The 17004-nt window shown below is 35.4% G+C and overlaps 2 protein-coding genes across 2 annotated transcripts; both read left to right on the top strand.

The window, feature by feature from the left end:
• The first annotated feature begins 134 nt into the window (after positions 1–134).
• On the top strand, positions 135–10264 carry LOC128226552 (tetratricopeptide repeat protein 29-like). The gene is made up of 10 exons (XM_052936485.1): positions 135–203; positions 1070–1319; positions 1464–1687; positions 2383–2568; positions 3090–3302; positions 3992–4077; positions 4755–4846; positions 6911–7034; positions 7240–7474; positions 8694–10264. Exons 2-10 carry the CDS (start codon positions 1093–1095, stop codon positions 8858–8860), a joined length of 1554 nt encoding a protein of 517 aa, XP_052792445.1. The 5' UTR covers positions 135–203; positions 1070–1092; the 3' UTR covers positions 8861–10264.
• Positions 10265–12459: 2195 nt separating this feature from the next.
• Positions 12460–16530, top strand: LOC128227622 (sequestosome-1-like). The gene is made up of 5 exons (XM_052938331.1): positions 12460–12849; positions 13908–14009; positions 14204–14707; positions 14896–15519; positions 15706–16530. The coding sequence occupies exons 1-5, from the start codon at positions 12681–12683 to the stop codon at positions 15849–15851; spliced, it is 1545 nt and encodes a 514-aa protein (XP_052794291.1). The 5' UTR covers positions 12460–12680; the 3' UTR covers positions 15852–16530.
• Positions 16531–17004: the final 474 nt, after the last annotated feature.

Here is a 17004-nt window from a genome sequence, read left to right on the forward strand (position 1 = left end):
ATGAATATATTGTTTATACCATTATGCTTTTAAGGGCGAATGTATAATTCAATATTGTACATTACATATATAAAATATAGATTTTAAGTTTCAAAATATTTATTTATTATTTGGTGCAACCCAGTGTTTGTCATGACAACAGGAAGCTCAATGGCTGCCGTTTTCTTGTAATTTTGTGACGTTATAAAAAGTTTTCATACCAGGTAAGCTATGGAGTATATTCATAAATAAAGAGCACATGAAACATGAAGACAGTTTAAATTTGTATTTGATTGTGGTGTCACAGTCAGAATTTGTGGAAATGTTAACATAACTCGAAAATCATGAGTGACACACTGAAATGTCAATACTGTTAAGGGACTGGTAGAATACCGTATAAGTTATAATACGTATATTATTTTAGACTACTGTGAATAATTGTAAAGTTAAATGCTATATTTTGAAAGGTTTATATTCATAATATACTTGTCATCTTTCTGCAAAGACTTGAATGTGTGCAAACAGACAAACCAAACTGTATTTTAACAGAAAACAACATAGGAAATGTGTGCCCAGCCAGTGTATTTAAATAGTAGATCTTGGAGGAAAAGTAAGCCTATACAAACATATATTCTCTAGTGATGTGGCTGGAAAAAAGACCTTCTGAACACAAATGCAGAAAATCAACCAACTTTGCAATGATGGCAGCTGTTTTGTACGAACATTATGCATATTCCTCCAATATTAACAATTAAGACCAATCTAGGTACTCTTGCCTTTTACTTCTGATGCCAGTATTGTAAACCTGGGAGAAATTTATGCCCCATGTGCAGAAAAATCCCATGAATACCCAAACACAATGTGCTCTACCGACTAAACTTATTGAGCTGTCATGAACTCTTCATTTACACTTCTCTTGGGACTGGTACCCGCTATACCTGAGCATACTGACTGATTCATGTAGTCGGGTAATAGGTCAATAGCTATTCATAGCTAATGTTTCTCCATTATGTCACACTGACTGAAAATAAAATTTGATACAATTTGATTTGATTTGTTTCTTAAACACTGCATTCATTTACTTTTACAGATAGCATCAGAAACTCTTAAAAGATGGCAGCCGCCCATACTTTACCCCCAATTCAGGGCGCCAAGGGAGGGGGTAATACTGGATTGATTGGGTCGATGAGGCACAGTCAGCAGCCAGTCCATTTTGCCCCAGCACCACCCAAAGGCCCTCCAAGTGGAAGATTAAAACCAATTCAGAAAAAGAAAAAAGTACTGGAGAAAGACCACCAAGCATTTTCACACCCTGTGCTAACTAAAAGACAGACAACAGCGTAAGACTTTTAAATTTCTTGAATTTATATGAAGTAACTGTATTTTTTCTGTTTAATGTTAAAAATAAGTCAACTTTCATTTCACTTTGGATAATGTTCTTCTTAGCCAGTGTACATGTAGTTGAATCAATTCTCTTATTTCAGGTATCGAAATACATACAAACACAACCTTTGTGTTGAAATGTTACAAAATGGCTTCCATATGTCTTTCTGTGAACTGTTCGCATTAATAAAAAGTCAAGAGGACACTCGGAGTGATGCTGGTCCAGAATCGCTGCAGTGGAGTATGACATTACTGAAAGATGAGCATGATAAACTGGATATGCTAAAACTCCATCTAACCAGAGCTGAAGAAGCTGACAGAAAAGGTACAATTAAATGTTTATTACAAGAATAGCGTGTAAAATGTTAGATTTATTATCATTTGTAAACCATGATGTGTGAGAAAATGCTATATTGCTCAACCCTGTTCATCTTTAATGCAAGCAGGACTGGTTTTGTTTACTGTAAACATTTTTATTATGAATATGATTGATTACAGAGCATTATCATCTATAATAGGGCTCAATATTAGTCTTCCCAATTGCTTAAAATAACAAATCTTAGCACAGTTTTTTCCATGGATTAAATATATTTCATAGGGTGTCCGAGCTTGGTTCAAATGATAAATTAAGCAAACAACAAAGTCAACAATGAAAAATAAACCTTATTTCCTTTTCTTTGATCAATTAATGTTTTGAAAGACTTGTTTTCCCAATTTCATGGTACAAATTGCTAAAATTTCTCAGGCCTCATTCCAACTTTGGCTTAAAATGCACTGTATCTTTCAGCAAAACATTCATTTTTATACTTCCAGACTAACTGTACATGTGTGTATAACTATTACAAATGGTAAATATTAAAGACTAAAAGATAATGGAATCATGTGAACTGCATTTATTTGAATGAGAAAGTAACTTTGTGTTTCTAAAATGTTTGCACTTCACTTGATTGTTGATTTTACGTATTTTTGTTAGTATGAAGTTTTCTTATTAGCAGCTTGATACTTTATTTGTCTTTGCAGGAGACTTCCAAGAAGTATATCGAGCTAGATATGAGTTGGCCCGGTATTTCCAAAACTGCGGAGACAAGTGGTTGTCGGACCACTTTTACCAGACTTGTTTACAGACAAGTACAAAGGTCGACAATGACAATGGAAAAATGCAGGCAGAGGGCTTCTGTAATGTGGCTATTAGTCTCAAAGAAAATGGTAACTTTTGTGATATAATTTTGTAGATTAAATGTGGTCTTGACGGAGTCAATGTTATTTGTCTTCACCTTATAGTGAGTGCATTAACATTTTGCATGTACATGTATTTATGTTGAAGACTTTAGAGAATATACTTTATATGTATAAAGCGCACACATTTAAAGTATATAGTATAGCAACAAATTCATTGTTATGTTTATGACTACTGGAAATACCTGAAATCTTTGGACTGATGATTTTGTGTGTATGAATATTACTTTGTGTGGTCCATAAAATGTGATTTATACACCAATATCATCAGTCTGAAAGTGTTATATAATGTTCTATTTTTTAATAAATTTCTTTTACAATTCTATGCTTTGAAAATGATGTAACTTCATTATACTTCCAGTCGCTTGTTTTATAATAGTGTACAATGAATATCAATCATATCATGTAATGCACATGGATTTGTTTACATGGCATTTTTTGCTGGTTATTATCACAATTCACTTCCTTAACATCATAATTTATTTTTACAGCTGAATATTACCTAGCTGCAGAGGATTTTGAATCCTACTACAAGTTAGCCATTGAGAACAAAGACTGGACAACAGCAGACGGTATCTCATACCACACTGACTCCTGTATCCACCTGGCAGACATTTATACAACTATTGGGGAACGACTAGAGTCTGAGAACCAGGAACTTATGCTTGAATACCTCACTAAGGCATACAATATGGCAAAAGAAAGTGAGTGGCACAAAATTGATTCCCTTTCTATACTATACTTTGACTACCGGTATATAGTCCTTTTTGCAGATTGTAAACCGCCTGTTGCTACATTTTTCACTTGATAGATCAATCCCAGAAACAAAACAATGAAATCGCAAATCGAGCTATCTGGAATTAGATCCAGCCTTCAATGGTGTCTGCGAAAAAGTCTTGTATCAGTGTTGCTTAGTCTTAGATTTAAACTTTTGTCTGAACAATAAGTCTTGTATCAGTGTTGCTTAGTCTTAGATTTAAGCATTTGTCTGAACAATACTCATTATTCAGTTGTGTTCATCAAAAAGCCTGACCATTGTGGTCCTTACAATCATGATCTTAGCATGTGAGATTGCTTACATTTTACTTGTCCTAAAAAGTCTTCTAACAATATGAAGTCTATTCACTTATTTTCGTTTTCTTTGGAATGGTACAAAAGTCTAAATATCAATTATTTTCCCTCTAGTTTGGCTTCACTTTCTTGCTGTACATGTCTTAGTTATAGGAAGTTTTTTTTTATTAAATGCTGTCTGCATTACTGTATTAAACAATATAACTTACACAATTAACAAAGTTAAATGAAAGTTCAAAATACAAGGATCAACATTGCCAGAGGAGTAAGTACTTGAGTATACTCGAAGAGTTAAGATTGTACAACGTTTTGCATGTTTCAGGTCAGCACCAGAAGTTGGAAGGGGAGGCAGCATACAGACTGGGCCTGGCTGCAGACAGTGCCAGCAATAGTGAAACAGCGCTACAGGTATACAGACATAACATGTACATAAATATATTACAAGTTACTTGGTTAGTAGGTTCACCCAAGATTGGATATATACGAGGCAACGGAAATCATATCAACAAAGCTTGGCTTTTAATCCATATTGGGTCATCTACTTACCTCGTACATCTACAACCTGATAAACATTGATCAAGATGCGAACAATATCTGGGAAATGTTTCTTTTATATAAATCAGAATCCGAAAAATAGTCGCCTTTTTGGTATGATATAAAGATTAGTGACCCATATGGGGTTACTGCATGACCAATTTTCAGGACCGATGGCATAATGTCATTCATGTTGGAGACGTGATATGATTATGAGATAGTTGTTGAAGGTTTTAATGCCTGTTGTAGAGTTTCAAATTAAATTAATATAATTCTCATTTCTGTGCATATTTTATAATTTTAAAAATGATTTGGATGTACTAGAAAACGAAAATGCAAATATTTATATACCTGGTAGTGATGTAATAGACTTAAAGATTTGAAAATCAGTGAGTTTCAATATATCAATGATATGATGCTACATAACCTGAAACAAAACATAAAATAAAATTTATAAATACACAAACAAATGGGTGACACTTAAATGTTCCCTCTTACGGTATAAAATAGTTTTGCTGATTTTGTGAGGTTATATTCTTGCGATGTTTCAGCACTTGAACACATACTTGACAATCTGTCAATCCGCAGATGACAAGGAAGGAATAGGCCAGGCCTGTGATGCAATAGCAAAGTCATTTGCAAGGTATGCAATATTATCATGTGACTTCATGTCCAGCTTTGATGCAATGTATGAAAAACATCATGTCAGTCTTTGATGCAAGGTAATTGCAATATTATCATGTCTAACTTTGATGCAAGGTATGCAATATTATCATGTCCAACTTTGATGCAAAGTATGCAATATTATCATGTCTAACTTTGATGCAAGATATGCAATATTATCATGTCCAACTTTGATGCAAAGTATGCAATATTATCATGTCTAACTTTGATGCGCATACTATTATCATGTCTAACTTTGATGCAAGGTATGCAATATTATCATGTCTAACTTTGATGCAAAGTATGCAATATTATCATGTCTAACTTTGATGCAAGGTATGCAATATTATCATGTCTAACTTTGATGCAAAGTATGCAATATTATCATGTCTAACTTTGATGCAAAGTATGCAATATTATCATGTCTAACTTTGATGCAAGGTATGCAATATTATCATGTCCAACTTTGATGCAAGATATGCAATATTATCATGTCCAACTTTGATGCAAGGTATGCAATATTATCATGTCTAACTTTGATGCAAGGTATGCAATATTATCATGTCCAACTTTGATGCAAGATATGCAATATTATCATGTCCAACTTTGATGCAAGGTTTGCAATATTATCATGTCCAACTTTGATGCAAGGTATGCAATATTATCATGTCCAACTTTGATGCAAGGTTTGCAAAATTACCATGGCCAACTTTGATGGTATGTAAAATTATTGTGTCAGACTTTGATTCAAGGTATGCTTAGGCAAAATAATATGCATCTTTACGTACCAGTGGTTGTTTTGTAGTTTCATGAAAACATCAATTTGTTCTATACAATAAGTACATAATTATGTACTTTTCTAGTTAATATATTTTGATTGAATGTAGTAAATTGAAATATATACATGTTATATGGTTTCATTTTAATGGTAGACCAATGGTAGGTTAAATGTTGTCAGTTCTTCTGTCTTGAATGGTCTTGAGTGCACAATTTCTCTCATACATAAGATATTTTGTCAGATTATTTTGTCTGATGCGATCAATTTGTAAATCTAATTAATAAATCGGGGGCTAAAATCTCCCTTTTTGGTGCACAATTCAAGGGGATATTTACGGAGTTCTAAGGACCCAAAAGGGTTGTCACGGTACATAGGAGCTCGCAATTTGCATTATTTTGAGTACACATACTCTCACTTTTCGCTACTCAAGGGGGGAGAGTGTATAGGGCGGTTACACCCTAATTGATATACAGAGGCAGAGCTTGCTATGATTATAACACTACAAGATGATTGTGTCTGACCTAATTGATATACAGAGGCAGAGCTTGCTATGATTATAACACTACAAGATGATTGTGTCTGACCAACATGTATTATTTTGTGCATGGATATGTGTCTGTCTTGAAATATGCACAAGTGAAATTTGAGTCTTGCATGTTATGCATCTTTAAATGATTAATTGATGTATTCACTGTTTTTATTATCATTTTGCACAATTTAATGTGGATAAAAATTATTTTTGAATAATATATAAAAACCAATGTTATAAAACCAATAGTATGCTTATGATTAGTTTTACGAATAAAAGCTTTTGAATAATGAATTAATAATGGCAGTAGAAATGCAATATAATATTATTTGTTATACAGGTAGTCAAATCATTTATTTAGAAAATTTGTATATTGCAAATACCCAACAGGGTAAGAGTGCTTTAGACAGGTCTATTGGTATAGGAGTCTGCCTCTCACCCAAGAAATCATAAATTTAAGCTCCACCAGAGCCACATTCTCTTGGCCTCTCGAAAAGAAAAACTGTTCTGGTTTGTATCCAGGAAACTGATTCTAACTGATTTGGTATCGGTGCTTATTTGCATTATATCTGGACTGAGTTTGATTACTAGTCAGAACCCCATTATCATTCTAGTGTAATAGCTCTGAAATTCTCAAAATGATGGCGCTCACAATAGGCATCCAATATATTGAATATGGTAGATTTTTTTTAACCGATATATTTATTCTCTAATATTTTGTTTCCGATTGGTTTCAGAGAAGGAAAGGTGAAGGAGAGTATAGAGTATTTGAAGCAGTTTGTTGAGGTAGCGGAGAAGAGCGGACAGGAGCATGCATACAGTCGTGCCTGCCATAACCTCGGCAATATCTACAACACACTGGTATGTATCAGCACTATAACAAATAAGATGTGTAGAAGACTTAGCGTGTTTAAAATATATGAAGACAGCTTTCCGTTATAATTTATAAAGTGCTTGTAACAGTTAACCTTACTCAATTTTCAAACTAAAGGTTTAAAGGTATCAACCAACTTCTACAATTTAACTTGACTGTTTTTCTCAGATTTGTTTGACTTTTCAATTTCAGGGAAAATATGACGAGGCCACAAAATATTTTGACAAGGCATACAACTTGTCACGTTCAATGGGAGAGACCGCCTCTATAAACGTAAATCGGGTCCAGTTTGGCGTTGCCATGGCTCACAAGATGCTGCAGAGTGTTGGCAGCCATATTGTGGTAAACCACATCCCGGCCTTAGAGAGACTCATCGAGTGGAAGAGCTCTCGGGTGGATGATTTCGACAAACCTTTCCCAGAGCCAAGTATGTTTAAGTCTTATTTTGCCAGGATAACACTGATATTTAGTTTCTCAGTTACATTTCTAATAATTTGGGGAAGGGTTGCATATTGTTTTTTATTTCAATATTTTTTAAATAAAACCTGAAGCCATCAATGCTAAATTTTGGACTTAATGGGTGTTTGTGGTGTTTTTATTTGTCTTTATTAGTTCATTTATATTTGGGCCCTTGCCCTGTGCCTCTAATGAGGGTTTATTTATGAATGTTCAACTACTGGGCCTGTTTTCATTGTAGAATAACACATTTAAAGCTGTTGAATAACAACATACAGTCATCGAAATTAGACTTTAGGATGAACATGCCTGAATTCTTATACTATTGCTTGGCATCAAATTTTTGAACAAGCCCTGCTATACATATATTATTCAGAATTCGGACAAGCCTGGACGACATATCACTAGTGCAGGGCTTGCGGGCTTGTGTTAAATTTAACCACTGAATATACATATGTTTTAAATAATGCAATACAAATTGATGTGATCGATCTCAAATTGATTTCAAATCTCAAAATTCATCCTATTTGGGTTCAAAAAAAGAAACACAGTGCCTGCGAAACTTATTTTATTTTGGCCTTAGCAATATGTGCATGATCTAACATCCAAGGTGATATTTGAAATCAGCGCATGCCTATTATAGATAAAACAATTCATGTCTATGTCACATCATATTTATTTCTATCTTAATACAATTGTATCATATAATATTTTGCAATTTATAATTATGTTTTATGTACACGTTATCTTAATCATGACTTTAATTTTAATAAGCCTTAAGCAATATCATTATCATTATGATTCATTGCCATTCCATTCTTACAGTAAAGAATATTATCTCATAATACGAAATATTTGTCTCGGAAAACCAATTTTTTTTTTCCATGAGTAATATGTTTGAGGATGGCCTAAGGTTATGGTCTTTCTTAATTGAATTAGGTAACATATTTATCTGAACTTGGATATGATCGGTCAATAATGTCAAAATGAGTAATGTTACCAAAAACAAGAATATGATCCATTTGAAGAAAAAAATTTACACAAAGATAAACATATTTGGTCAGGGTTGTGGCAGGCATTGATGAAAATTGAGATATAATTTTTCTCCAAGTAATTTTATTACTTATGTAATACTGTATTAGCTTTAAGTCCGTAGATTTCAAAGACGTCAATTATTATTTCATCTTCAGGAGTGGAGAGCCCGAAACAAGAACGAGCATTGTCTCCAATGCAGAAGGAAAACACGAGCACGAGCGTCACATCAGACCAGGGGCTACAGGAGGGAGAGACAACCACTGAGGGTCAAGAAGAGACAAAATCGTCAACAGCTGGGTCAACCACAACTGCACAGGACTGAATGTCTAGGGGGACTAGTTTTGGGAGATTGATGTACGATTGTTTAGCAGCCTATTTTGAGAGGAGTAGTGTTGGTGTTGGAGACTGCTTTCATTGGTTGTTGTATATTTGTTAAGCTCTGACATAAATTATTTTCTAAAAAAGTGCAAAATGTGTTTGCATCAAATTGTTATTTATTTTTAATTATAGATAAACGATAAGTGTTTGATGTTTCGCCATTGCCCATGTCAATTTATATGTTAATTTATAAATTTCCTAACATTAAGTTACATAATATATTATTATCATTGATGGTTTTTATCATTTTGAATAAAAAGTGTTTTAATGGTCTAAAATCCAAGAAAATACCCTCTTACAAGTTTAGGTGGATGCTCATTGATACAATTCATAAATTGGCTTATTTAAGTTGAAATAGTACAAAAGATATGTGAATGGGAAAAGGGCCTTAATATTCCAGTTTTAACCATTTGTTATACAAAATATGAATTAGGTTTAGGACATAAATTATTCAGAGTTGTATAATATACTCAACATGGCTGTTAAGGAGGATATATTTTTTTAATTGATACAGTCATATCCCCTGATATGATTATATTCAAAATGCATTTCATTTTACATTTATTCCATTTTCATTCAAACTTACCATAGAACCATTCCATAAAATCTATATCACACACTACAGTCATGTATAAAGCTTCCTTTTCTAAGAAGGGATTACTTATACTTGTTGTAAACAGCAATTGCGAGTGACTGTCAATAAAACATGTACCGTTATTTTAATATTTCTATTAAACTTTTCTATTTGTCCTGAAGCTGCAATTTGATGTTTGATTTTTTTCAAATGGATACTTACTTCTTCTTGAAAATGAGCATGTTCTCTGAATTAATGATAATTGTTAACTAATTCTGCTGAAGTTTTATGACAAAACTGCTGATTGTACTAATTGATCTGTGATGTATAACCTTTACTGCTGAATACAAGTGATTTGCTTGAATGTTCCTAAATACCATTTATTATATCATGTTTATTATCATTTACAAAAATAAAAATACCAGTGCTTGAGCATAAAAAAGCTGTGATAAATTAGTAACTATTCATATTAATGTAAAAAGAAAACAAATGCTACCATAACTGATAATTTTAAGGTTAGTTATCATATGTTTAATTTATTGTATTATGGTATTTTACTTTCCTTTACAATAATTATATTAATGCAAGCCATCTTCATGCAAAGCAATCTTTTACTAACTATTTTTCAGAGACCTTGTGAGATATACATGACTGTTCATACTATGTGTTTGTTTGATATTTATGTGGTATTTTTGTGCCTTGTTATCGAAATTGTCTATATAATGTATATTATTAGAGAACGAAAATCAACAAAATAAATAATAAAATATCAAATATGGGCATACTTGTTCTTGAAAGGGCCAAGCTTATTCTGCCCCCGACCCCCTAATTGTTTGAGAAAGGATATTCACTTTTGGCCATTAAGTTGCAGAGTTATCTCCCCTGTAACTAATTTCTTATAAAGTTTGTCCAGGCATTTCTTAAAATAAACATACATGCCATATCCTCCGGCGGGGGGAAAAATCCCCCTGAATTTCGATCCATCCCCCGGTCTCCCGGCGGGAGATAAAAATCCCCCGGAATTTATAAAAAAAAAAAAAAACTTTTTTTTTTTTTTTTAGAAATTTTATATCAGGCAATAATGACAAAGTAAGTGAAACCACAGTATGTGAGTAAAGAAACAACTCCACAAGGGTGAAATTCCAAAAGGAAACTTTTACAACAAGTGATCAATTAATTTGTAGTAATTATCAAAGGCAAAGAAATATTACTATTTTGGAAGGAAGAAATTAATAATATTTATTCTATTCTCTTATTGTCTGAAAGTCATTAAGCTGATAGAATTAAGCACAATTTTTAAAAGACTTTGGAGGAATGTTATTATAAATCGAAAGAAATTAAATGACACTCGACATAATACAAAGCAATGTGAAAATATGTACAACACAGAAAATTTAAAACCTTGGCACTTTCTGGCAAAGTTATAACACCATGCACTAAAGGGGGGCACCAGTTTTCAAATGTGACGCTTAGTTCTAGTTATAATTTCCTATAACAAGTTGGTTGTGGATATGATTGCCATTCTGTATATACCATCGGTCTTTATAAAGTTAGTCAGCTTTGAAAAAGGCACGTTGCATCACAAAATTAACCGATGCCATCATTGACCAAACAACTATTTTGTGTCAATCCTAGATTGTTGCACAACCATTCAAATAATGGCAAATGGTGTTGTGCTTACATCCAGAAAATTCTAGCTTATCTCAAAAGTGTGCGCAAAAGATTGCATGGCATCAGTTATTATTTTGAGACATCTGTTATTGAACTAGAATGACTCAAAGTCACACTATTGTGATTGTCCCAGATTAAGAACATATGTTGCCACAGGGACCATGTGAGTTTACTTACCTGGCAGGTGACCGGTGTTCATTGTTACATCAGAAAACGAAAACCCGAACCCACTTTGATATCATATAATATCTGGTTGCTTCATTTAATGTCAATACGTATGAAAGGTATCACTTTAATAGAATTATGTTAACGTGGTAGACGAACGCAGACACTGTGGAGGTCTAAATGTACATGAAAATCAATTTCCAATGCCGAGGAAACCACTATAACATATATGCGCACTCGTGCACTTGTGTGTAAGGAAAAAGACAGTCTGTATGTAATGCACCAACATATCTGCAATTCCGAGCGCAGTTTGATCATTCGGTGCTGGTAAGCCCCGCCATACAATCCCTTGAGCTTAGCCAGTGTGACAGTCGAAAATACTTTATTTTATTTATGACGAACTCGTTGTGGCGCAGTTTATCATACGTTATCATAAATGAATGCACATATACATGTTTTCTTTTCAATATGCGTCGTAGCAATAAGCATGTATTAATTACTATATAGATTTAGCCGAAGAAATCAAAAGAAGAGCTGATAATAACGTTTGTATTTTTGTTATACTAGCAATTACCATTAACTTGAAAATTTGCCCGCACGTGAAAATTGATCACACGCTTGGCATACACGTGCATCGGACAATGGACCAAGCACCCGTCTCAGTCGAGTGAATGATGATATAAAAAAAATGTTGTTATAGTGTAAATGTCTTTTTTGTATTACTTCATATTGATAACTTTTTTAAAAGCATAGTCGGATACCAGAGTACCCGTGACTCTCCCATTTCACAACACCCAAATCCGCCGAGAGTAACGGAATGGTCGATCAAATAATCTTCATTCGAAACCGAAGATGATTTGATGATGTCGTTCCCTTATTAATTTCAAACCTTCCCGCTTCAAAACACTGTTGTCTCTGGTTGGCTCGTATTTTAAGCGATGACCTTTCTATTTTTAGGAAATATTTGTCATCTGTTTATAAACATATACACATGTACTGGTTAAAACACCGGAAGCGTTACAGTTGTTTTTAATTGTCATCATGAAAACAAGCTTTAAAGGTCGAGAAACTTCGATCCTGGTATTATAAGCTATGACGAATATGTCACATGATTCTTGTACAGCTGTTACTTAACAAATAATATAAATACTCGGGGTTTTCCTAAACAAAATCAGTCGCACATCCGGAGAGCAAAGATCAACGGTATATTACATTTACAAGGAAAATAACGAGAAATTGCAATTACAGAAGAGAATTATAGACATTAATAATATAATTAATATCAGACACTTAAGATAAATTAAGAAACATTACAAGTTTGAAGACAGAAGAAGCACAAAAGAGAACTTCCAAGATGTCTTTGACGGTCAAGGCGTTTCTGAAAAATGAGGGGAAATGGGACGGGGAGATCCGACGATTCCAGATTCCTGCCGATGTGTCGTCCAGCTTCGACTTCTTGGCGAGGAAACTATGTGAGATCTTCCCCTCACTGAGGCCCGGCAACTTCTCCCTCTACTGGACAGGTAAGAAACAGTTTTTATTAGTTTTTAAAGAACCTATATACTGTAGGTACTCGGTCATGATTGTGTAAAGTGTATAAATTAATATGACTTTGAAGTAAATAATTCATATTCTAAATAGAATGTCTGTTCATATAGAGAAGCATGATTGAAAAACTATGTTTTCCTAATGCTGTATCAAATTTGAAAAAATAAAATGTAAGGCAAAATATATTTTAAGACCCTTTTAGTCGGAATGTTCAATTTACATCATCGCCATTTATCAGAGGTTTGACGATAATAAATCTATGTTGTATGCATAACACATCATCGCTCTGGTGTATTAGAATGATCCAGAAACGTTTCATATATGCAGATTTTTCAATTAATCAATGACCAAGGGCCATCTTTGACTTATATCATTGCGTTTATTTTGTGAACTGATTAATACGAAATAAACTTTGTTCTGTTCTCTGTTCTGTTCTGTTCCATATTTGAATGAACAGTTTTGAATTTCAATTAGAGTACACGAAGGTGAAATGTGTTTTTTTTTCTACTCATAATTTATTATAGAAATATCGAATCATTTGTTTATTATTAGAGCCTATATTATTTTGGTTGTTTCCTTTTGTCATTATACATTCCGCGACGCAATTAAAAGAAGTCATATATATTTTCAATGTAAGTCGTAGTTTTGTTCTAGATCTTGTTCTGACCGATATATAAATACGTTGCAAAAATGTAACTTAACTTTGTTATTTTATATTGAATTTTATGCTATTTTGGCGTCTTAAACTAATTGATTGGGTTATTGTTATGTTAAATATTTTTATAAAGCCATTTTTTTTTCAAGTTGACATAAAATGGCAGTATTTTCCGAGAATTTCCTAACATTATCCAAAATACCTTTTTATTCTTTGATTACATTGTTAATTCTCTTAGTATAATAACTTTTGAGCAGTTCAATTGAATGCTAATCATACCAATATTACATCATATTTCAACAAGTCTATCATAAATATAATGCATTGAACCTTATAATGTTCTGCTTGTGTAACTAATGTCTCAATTTTCTCGTGCAGATGGTGAGGGCGACCACGTGTCATTCTCCACGGACGAGGAGCTGCTGGAGGCCCTTGGTTTCGTCTCCGACTCCGTCTTCAAGGTCTACATTGACCGCAAAGGTAAGCGGGGCTTATTAGATGTTGACTTATATTTAGAAATACATTTACAGTTTAGGTCTATGATTTCAGAAAGCGCAAAAAGAGCTTGGAATTCACTTAACTCAAATATTATTACCTTAAGTGAATCAGTATTCGAAGTGTTTTACAACATTTAACATACAGTCACTCAAAACCGGCACATTTTCCTTTTATAGACGGACCGGTTCACGAAAATGAGCAGATGGGACAGGATAGGGATGCGCCGGTCCATCGGGGCGTGGTCTGTGACGGCTGTCAGATTGGGCCAATCGTGGGGCCGCGCTACAAGTGCATGACCTGCCCCGACTACGACCTCTGTCGAGGCTGCGAGGGAGCCGGACTACATGTGGAGCACGACATGATCAAGATCACCGAGCCCGCGTCCTTTCCCGGTTTCCCGGAATTCCCGTGCGGGGGACCCATGGGACCGATGGGGCCAGGACCCAACGGAGGATTTGCGCCACCCCCGTACTTCCGCCGCTGGATGCAGCGATTCATGAAGAGGTGGCATAACCGCCACGCTCCCGGCTTCGAGGGAGGCGCTACCGACCAGGATGAAAAAGCCGATGAGAAAATGGAGGATACCCCGGAAGGACAGAAGCAGGACTCCGAGGAATCCAGCGGCGAGGAGTTCCTTCGGAATATCGGAGAATCCGTTGCTAAGATGCTTGATCCTTTCGGTTCGTATATCAGACAGTTAATATCAGATTCAGAATGCAATGGTCGCTAAGTAAAGATCGTGAATGGCAAATTACTTTCTACGTCTACCTTTTGGAAAAAAATGGTAATTTTCTTTCCACGTATAATTTTCAGATGTATTTAATATGCCCAGTTGCACAGTGTTTCATTGTTGTGCATTTTATTTCAGGCATCGATGTTGATGTCGAGGTGGCAAAAGATGAGCCACAGGGCGAAAAGAACGCCGAGGAAGGGGAGGATGGGTCCCCATGCCGCGGAAAGAAAGGGAAACGTGGTGCAGGTGGACGATGCGGAGGCGGACGAGGCGGTGGCCGTGGGGGATGCGGCAAGCGTGGACCTCCTCATGGCGGCCCAGGACCATGGGGTATGTGGGGATGGGGTACCATGCCCGGCGGGCCCGGTGGATGTCCGTTTGGGCCTGGAGGCCCAGAAATGAGGCCCGGTTGTGGCAAGCCTCGCCATTGCAATAAGAAGCAAGATAAGCCGGCGGAAGCTACGACCACTCAGGCCGCACCAAATACACATCAGACTCCACCGGCCTCCGAGAAGCCAGTGAACCTCATGGATTTCGTGGTTGACAGCGAGAAGACACCTGCACCTCAAAGACCAAAATCCCCCGTTCGCATGGACGGCGAGAACGGCACACACCAGCATGACGACCAGACCTGGACCATTCTGAACCCAGAGAACGGGCAACCTAAGCCGCAGAGAGAGCAGCCTCCACAAAGCGGAAGTCAGGGTGCCCCTTCTGCTCCACCCACCGGTCCTCAAGAATCCATCTACCCTCCAGCAGGTAAATATCCTTACGACTTTGTTAATTTTCATCATTCAACATAATCGCACAATATACTAGTTCAAAAAGCAGTCTAGTTACAACAGGTGATTTTATGAGGTATTTCCAAAGTACGTGAAGAAGTAATTTATGCATATGCCAAGTCTTAAACCATTTTTTAAATTCACATTAATTCGCTGTTTTTAGACCCAAAAATCGCCGAGGCCCTGATACAGATGACAAACATGGGGTTCAGCAACGAGGGCGGCTGGCTGACGCGCCTCCTCGAGGCCAAGAATGGGGACATCATCCAGGTCCTTGACGCCATTAGGCCCCAGCAACGTCCCCGATAGGCGGCAGGCGACAGGCCGCGCTGCGCAGACGAGAAAACTAAGAAGAAACCGCACTGCACAGACGACAGGCCTACTGTGCAGACGATAACTATCAGAGAATACCCCGCTGCGCAGACGACAACAGCAGACGACATTTTTTAAAAACATGACATTATTTTGAAGTGTATTTACATGTACATACATATGATTTCGGATTAACGGTGTTTAACTTTAGTACTTCATGCATCGGTGTTTTTAAAGTGTACTACCATTAGAATTACAATGTTGTGTTATTGTTGACCAAGACTGTTTTCTGATACGATTCGTATCCATTGTTAATACCGGCAAAAGAAATTGGAAGCGAAATTGTTTAATTGAGTAAAATATTATGAAGTATTGAAATCATTGAAAAAAATGTATATTTGAATAAGCAACATTTTTTTTATATATGAAGCGTACGATAGTATCAAGTTATTTTATATATAAGCAGTACAGTTTCTTACATATGACTAAACGTTAGAATTGATATATTATACAGTAACAGTAATCACAAATTCATTATTCATCATCATCTTGGAATTATTATATTGATGTTTGGGTGTTAAGTATTTTCTCCTTGTTTCTGCTGTTGTTTTGAAGTTTTAAAGTTTGTACTCTTGTTTGATTTGTTACAATCGTCACAATAAATATAAATTGTAAATGTTCAGACTTGGAATTATTTATGTTGTCACTGAGAGAGCTGGTGTCTGTCTTGTACCTGACAGTGAATGTCATAATCTTTTTAGACCGTACATTTTTACCTATATATTCGTTCAATGAAAACAACCAGCCCAAATCATGTACATGTAACTGAAATGTGTCGTATCTGTGCAATAAACGATCATAATCAATGAACTTATACTGTTAACGAAATTTGCGAATTCTCATTCAGTAAGAAATTTATATTATTAACGAGTCCCTCGTCGGTCGGACCACTGATGGGTCGTGAGAATCCCCGCCGAACTAATAGTCTACAATGGTATACATTGGAAATACAAATCCAGTTTGGTCGTGTCATTCCAGAGAATGTCAGTGTTTTAAAAATAAATGAAATAAAGGGTGGTGTTCATCATAAAGTTACATATTGCATTTGTAAAGGGCCCTCTCGAAAATATGGGATCTTACAGCCGTTGAA

This window comes from Mya arenaria, chromosome 3 (assembly GCF_026914265.1).
Source record: "Mya arenaria isolate MELC-2E11 chromosome 3, ASM2691426v1".
NCBI classification, from domain to species: Eukaryota; Metazoa; Mollusca; class Bivalvia; order Myida; family Myidae; genus Mya; species Mya arenaria.

Excerpts from the sequence above, each read along its gene's own strand:
- LOC128227622 (XM_052938331.1), top strand. The coding sequence starts at position 12,681 with ATGTCTTTGACGGTCAAGGCGTTTCTGAAAAATGAGGGGAAATGGGAC. Across the intron at positions 14,010-14,203 it reads GGTCTACATTGACCGCAAAG|ACGGACCGGTTCACGAAAAT; the intron begins GTAAGCGGGGCT and ends TTCCTTTTATAG. Across the intron at positions 15,520-15,705 it reads ATCCATCTACCCTCCAGCAG|ACCCAAAAATCGCCGAGGCC; the intron begins GTAAATATCCTT and ends CGCTGTTTTTAG.
- LOC128226552 (XM_052936485.1), top strand. The coding sequence starts at position 1,093 with ATGGCAGCCGCCCATACTTTACCCCCAATTCAGGGCGCCAAGGGAGGG. Across the intron at positions 1,688-2,382 it reads TGAAGAAGCTGACAGAAAAG|GAGACTTCCAAGAAGTATAT; the intron begins GTACAATTAAAT and ends TTGTCTTTGCAG. Across the intron at positions 2,569-3,089 it reads TATTAGTCTCAAAGAAAATG|CTGAATATTACCTAGCTGCA; the intron begins GTAACTTTTGTG and ends TTATTTTTACAG.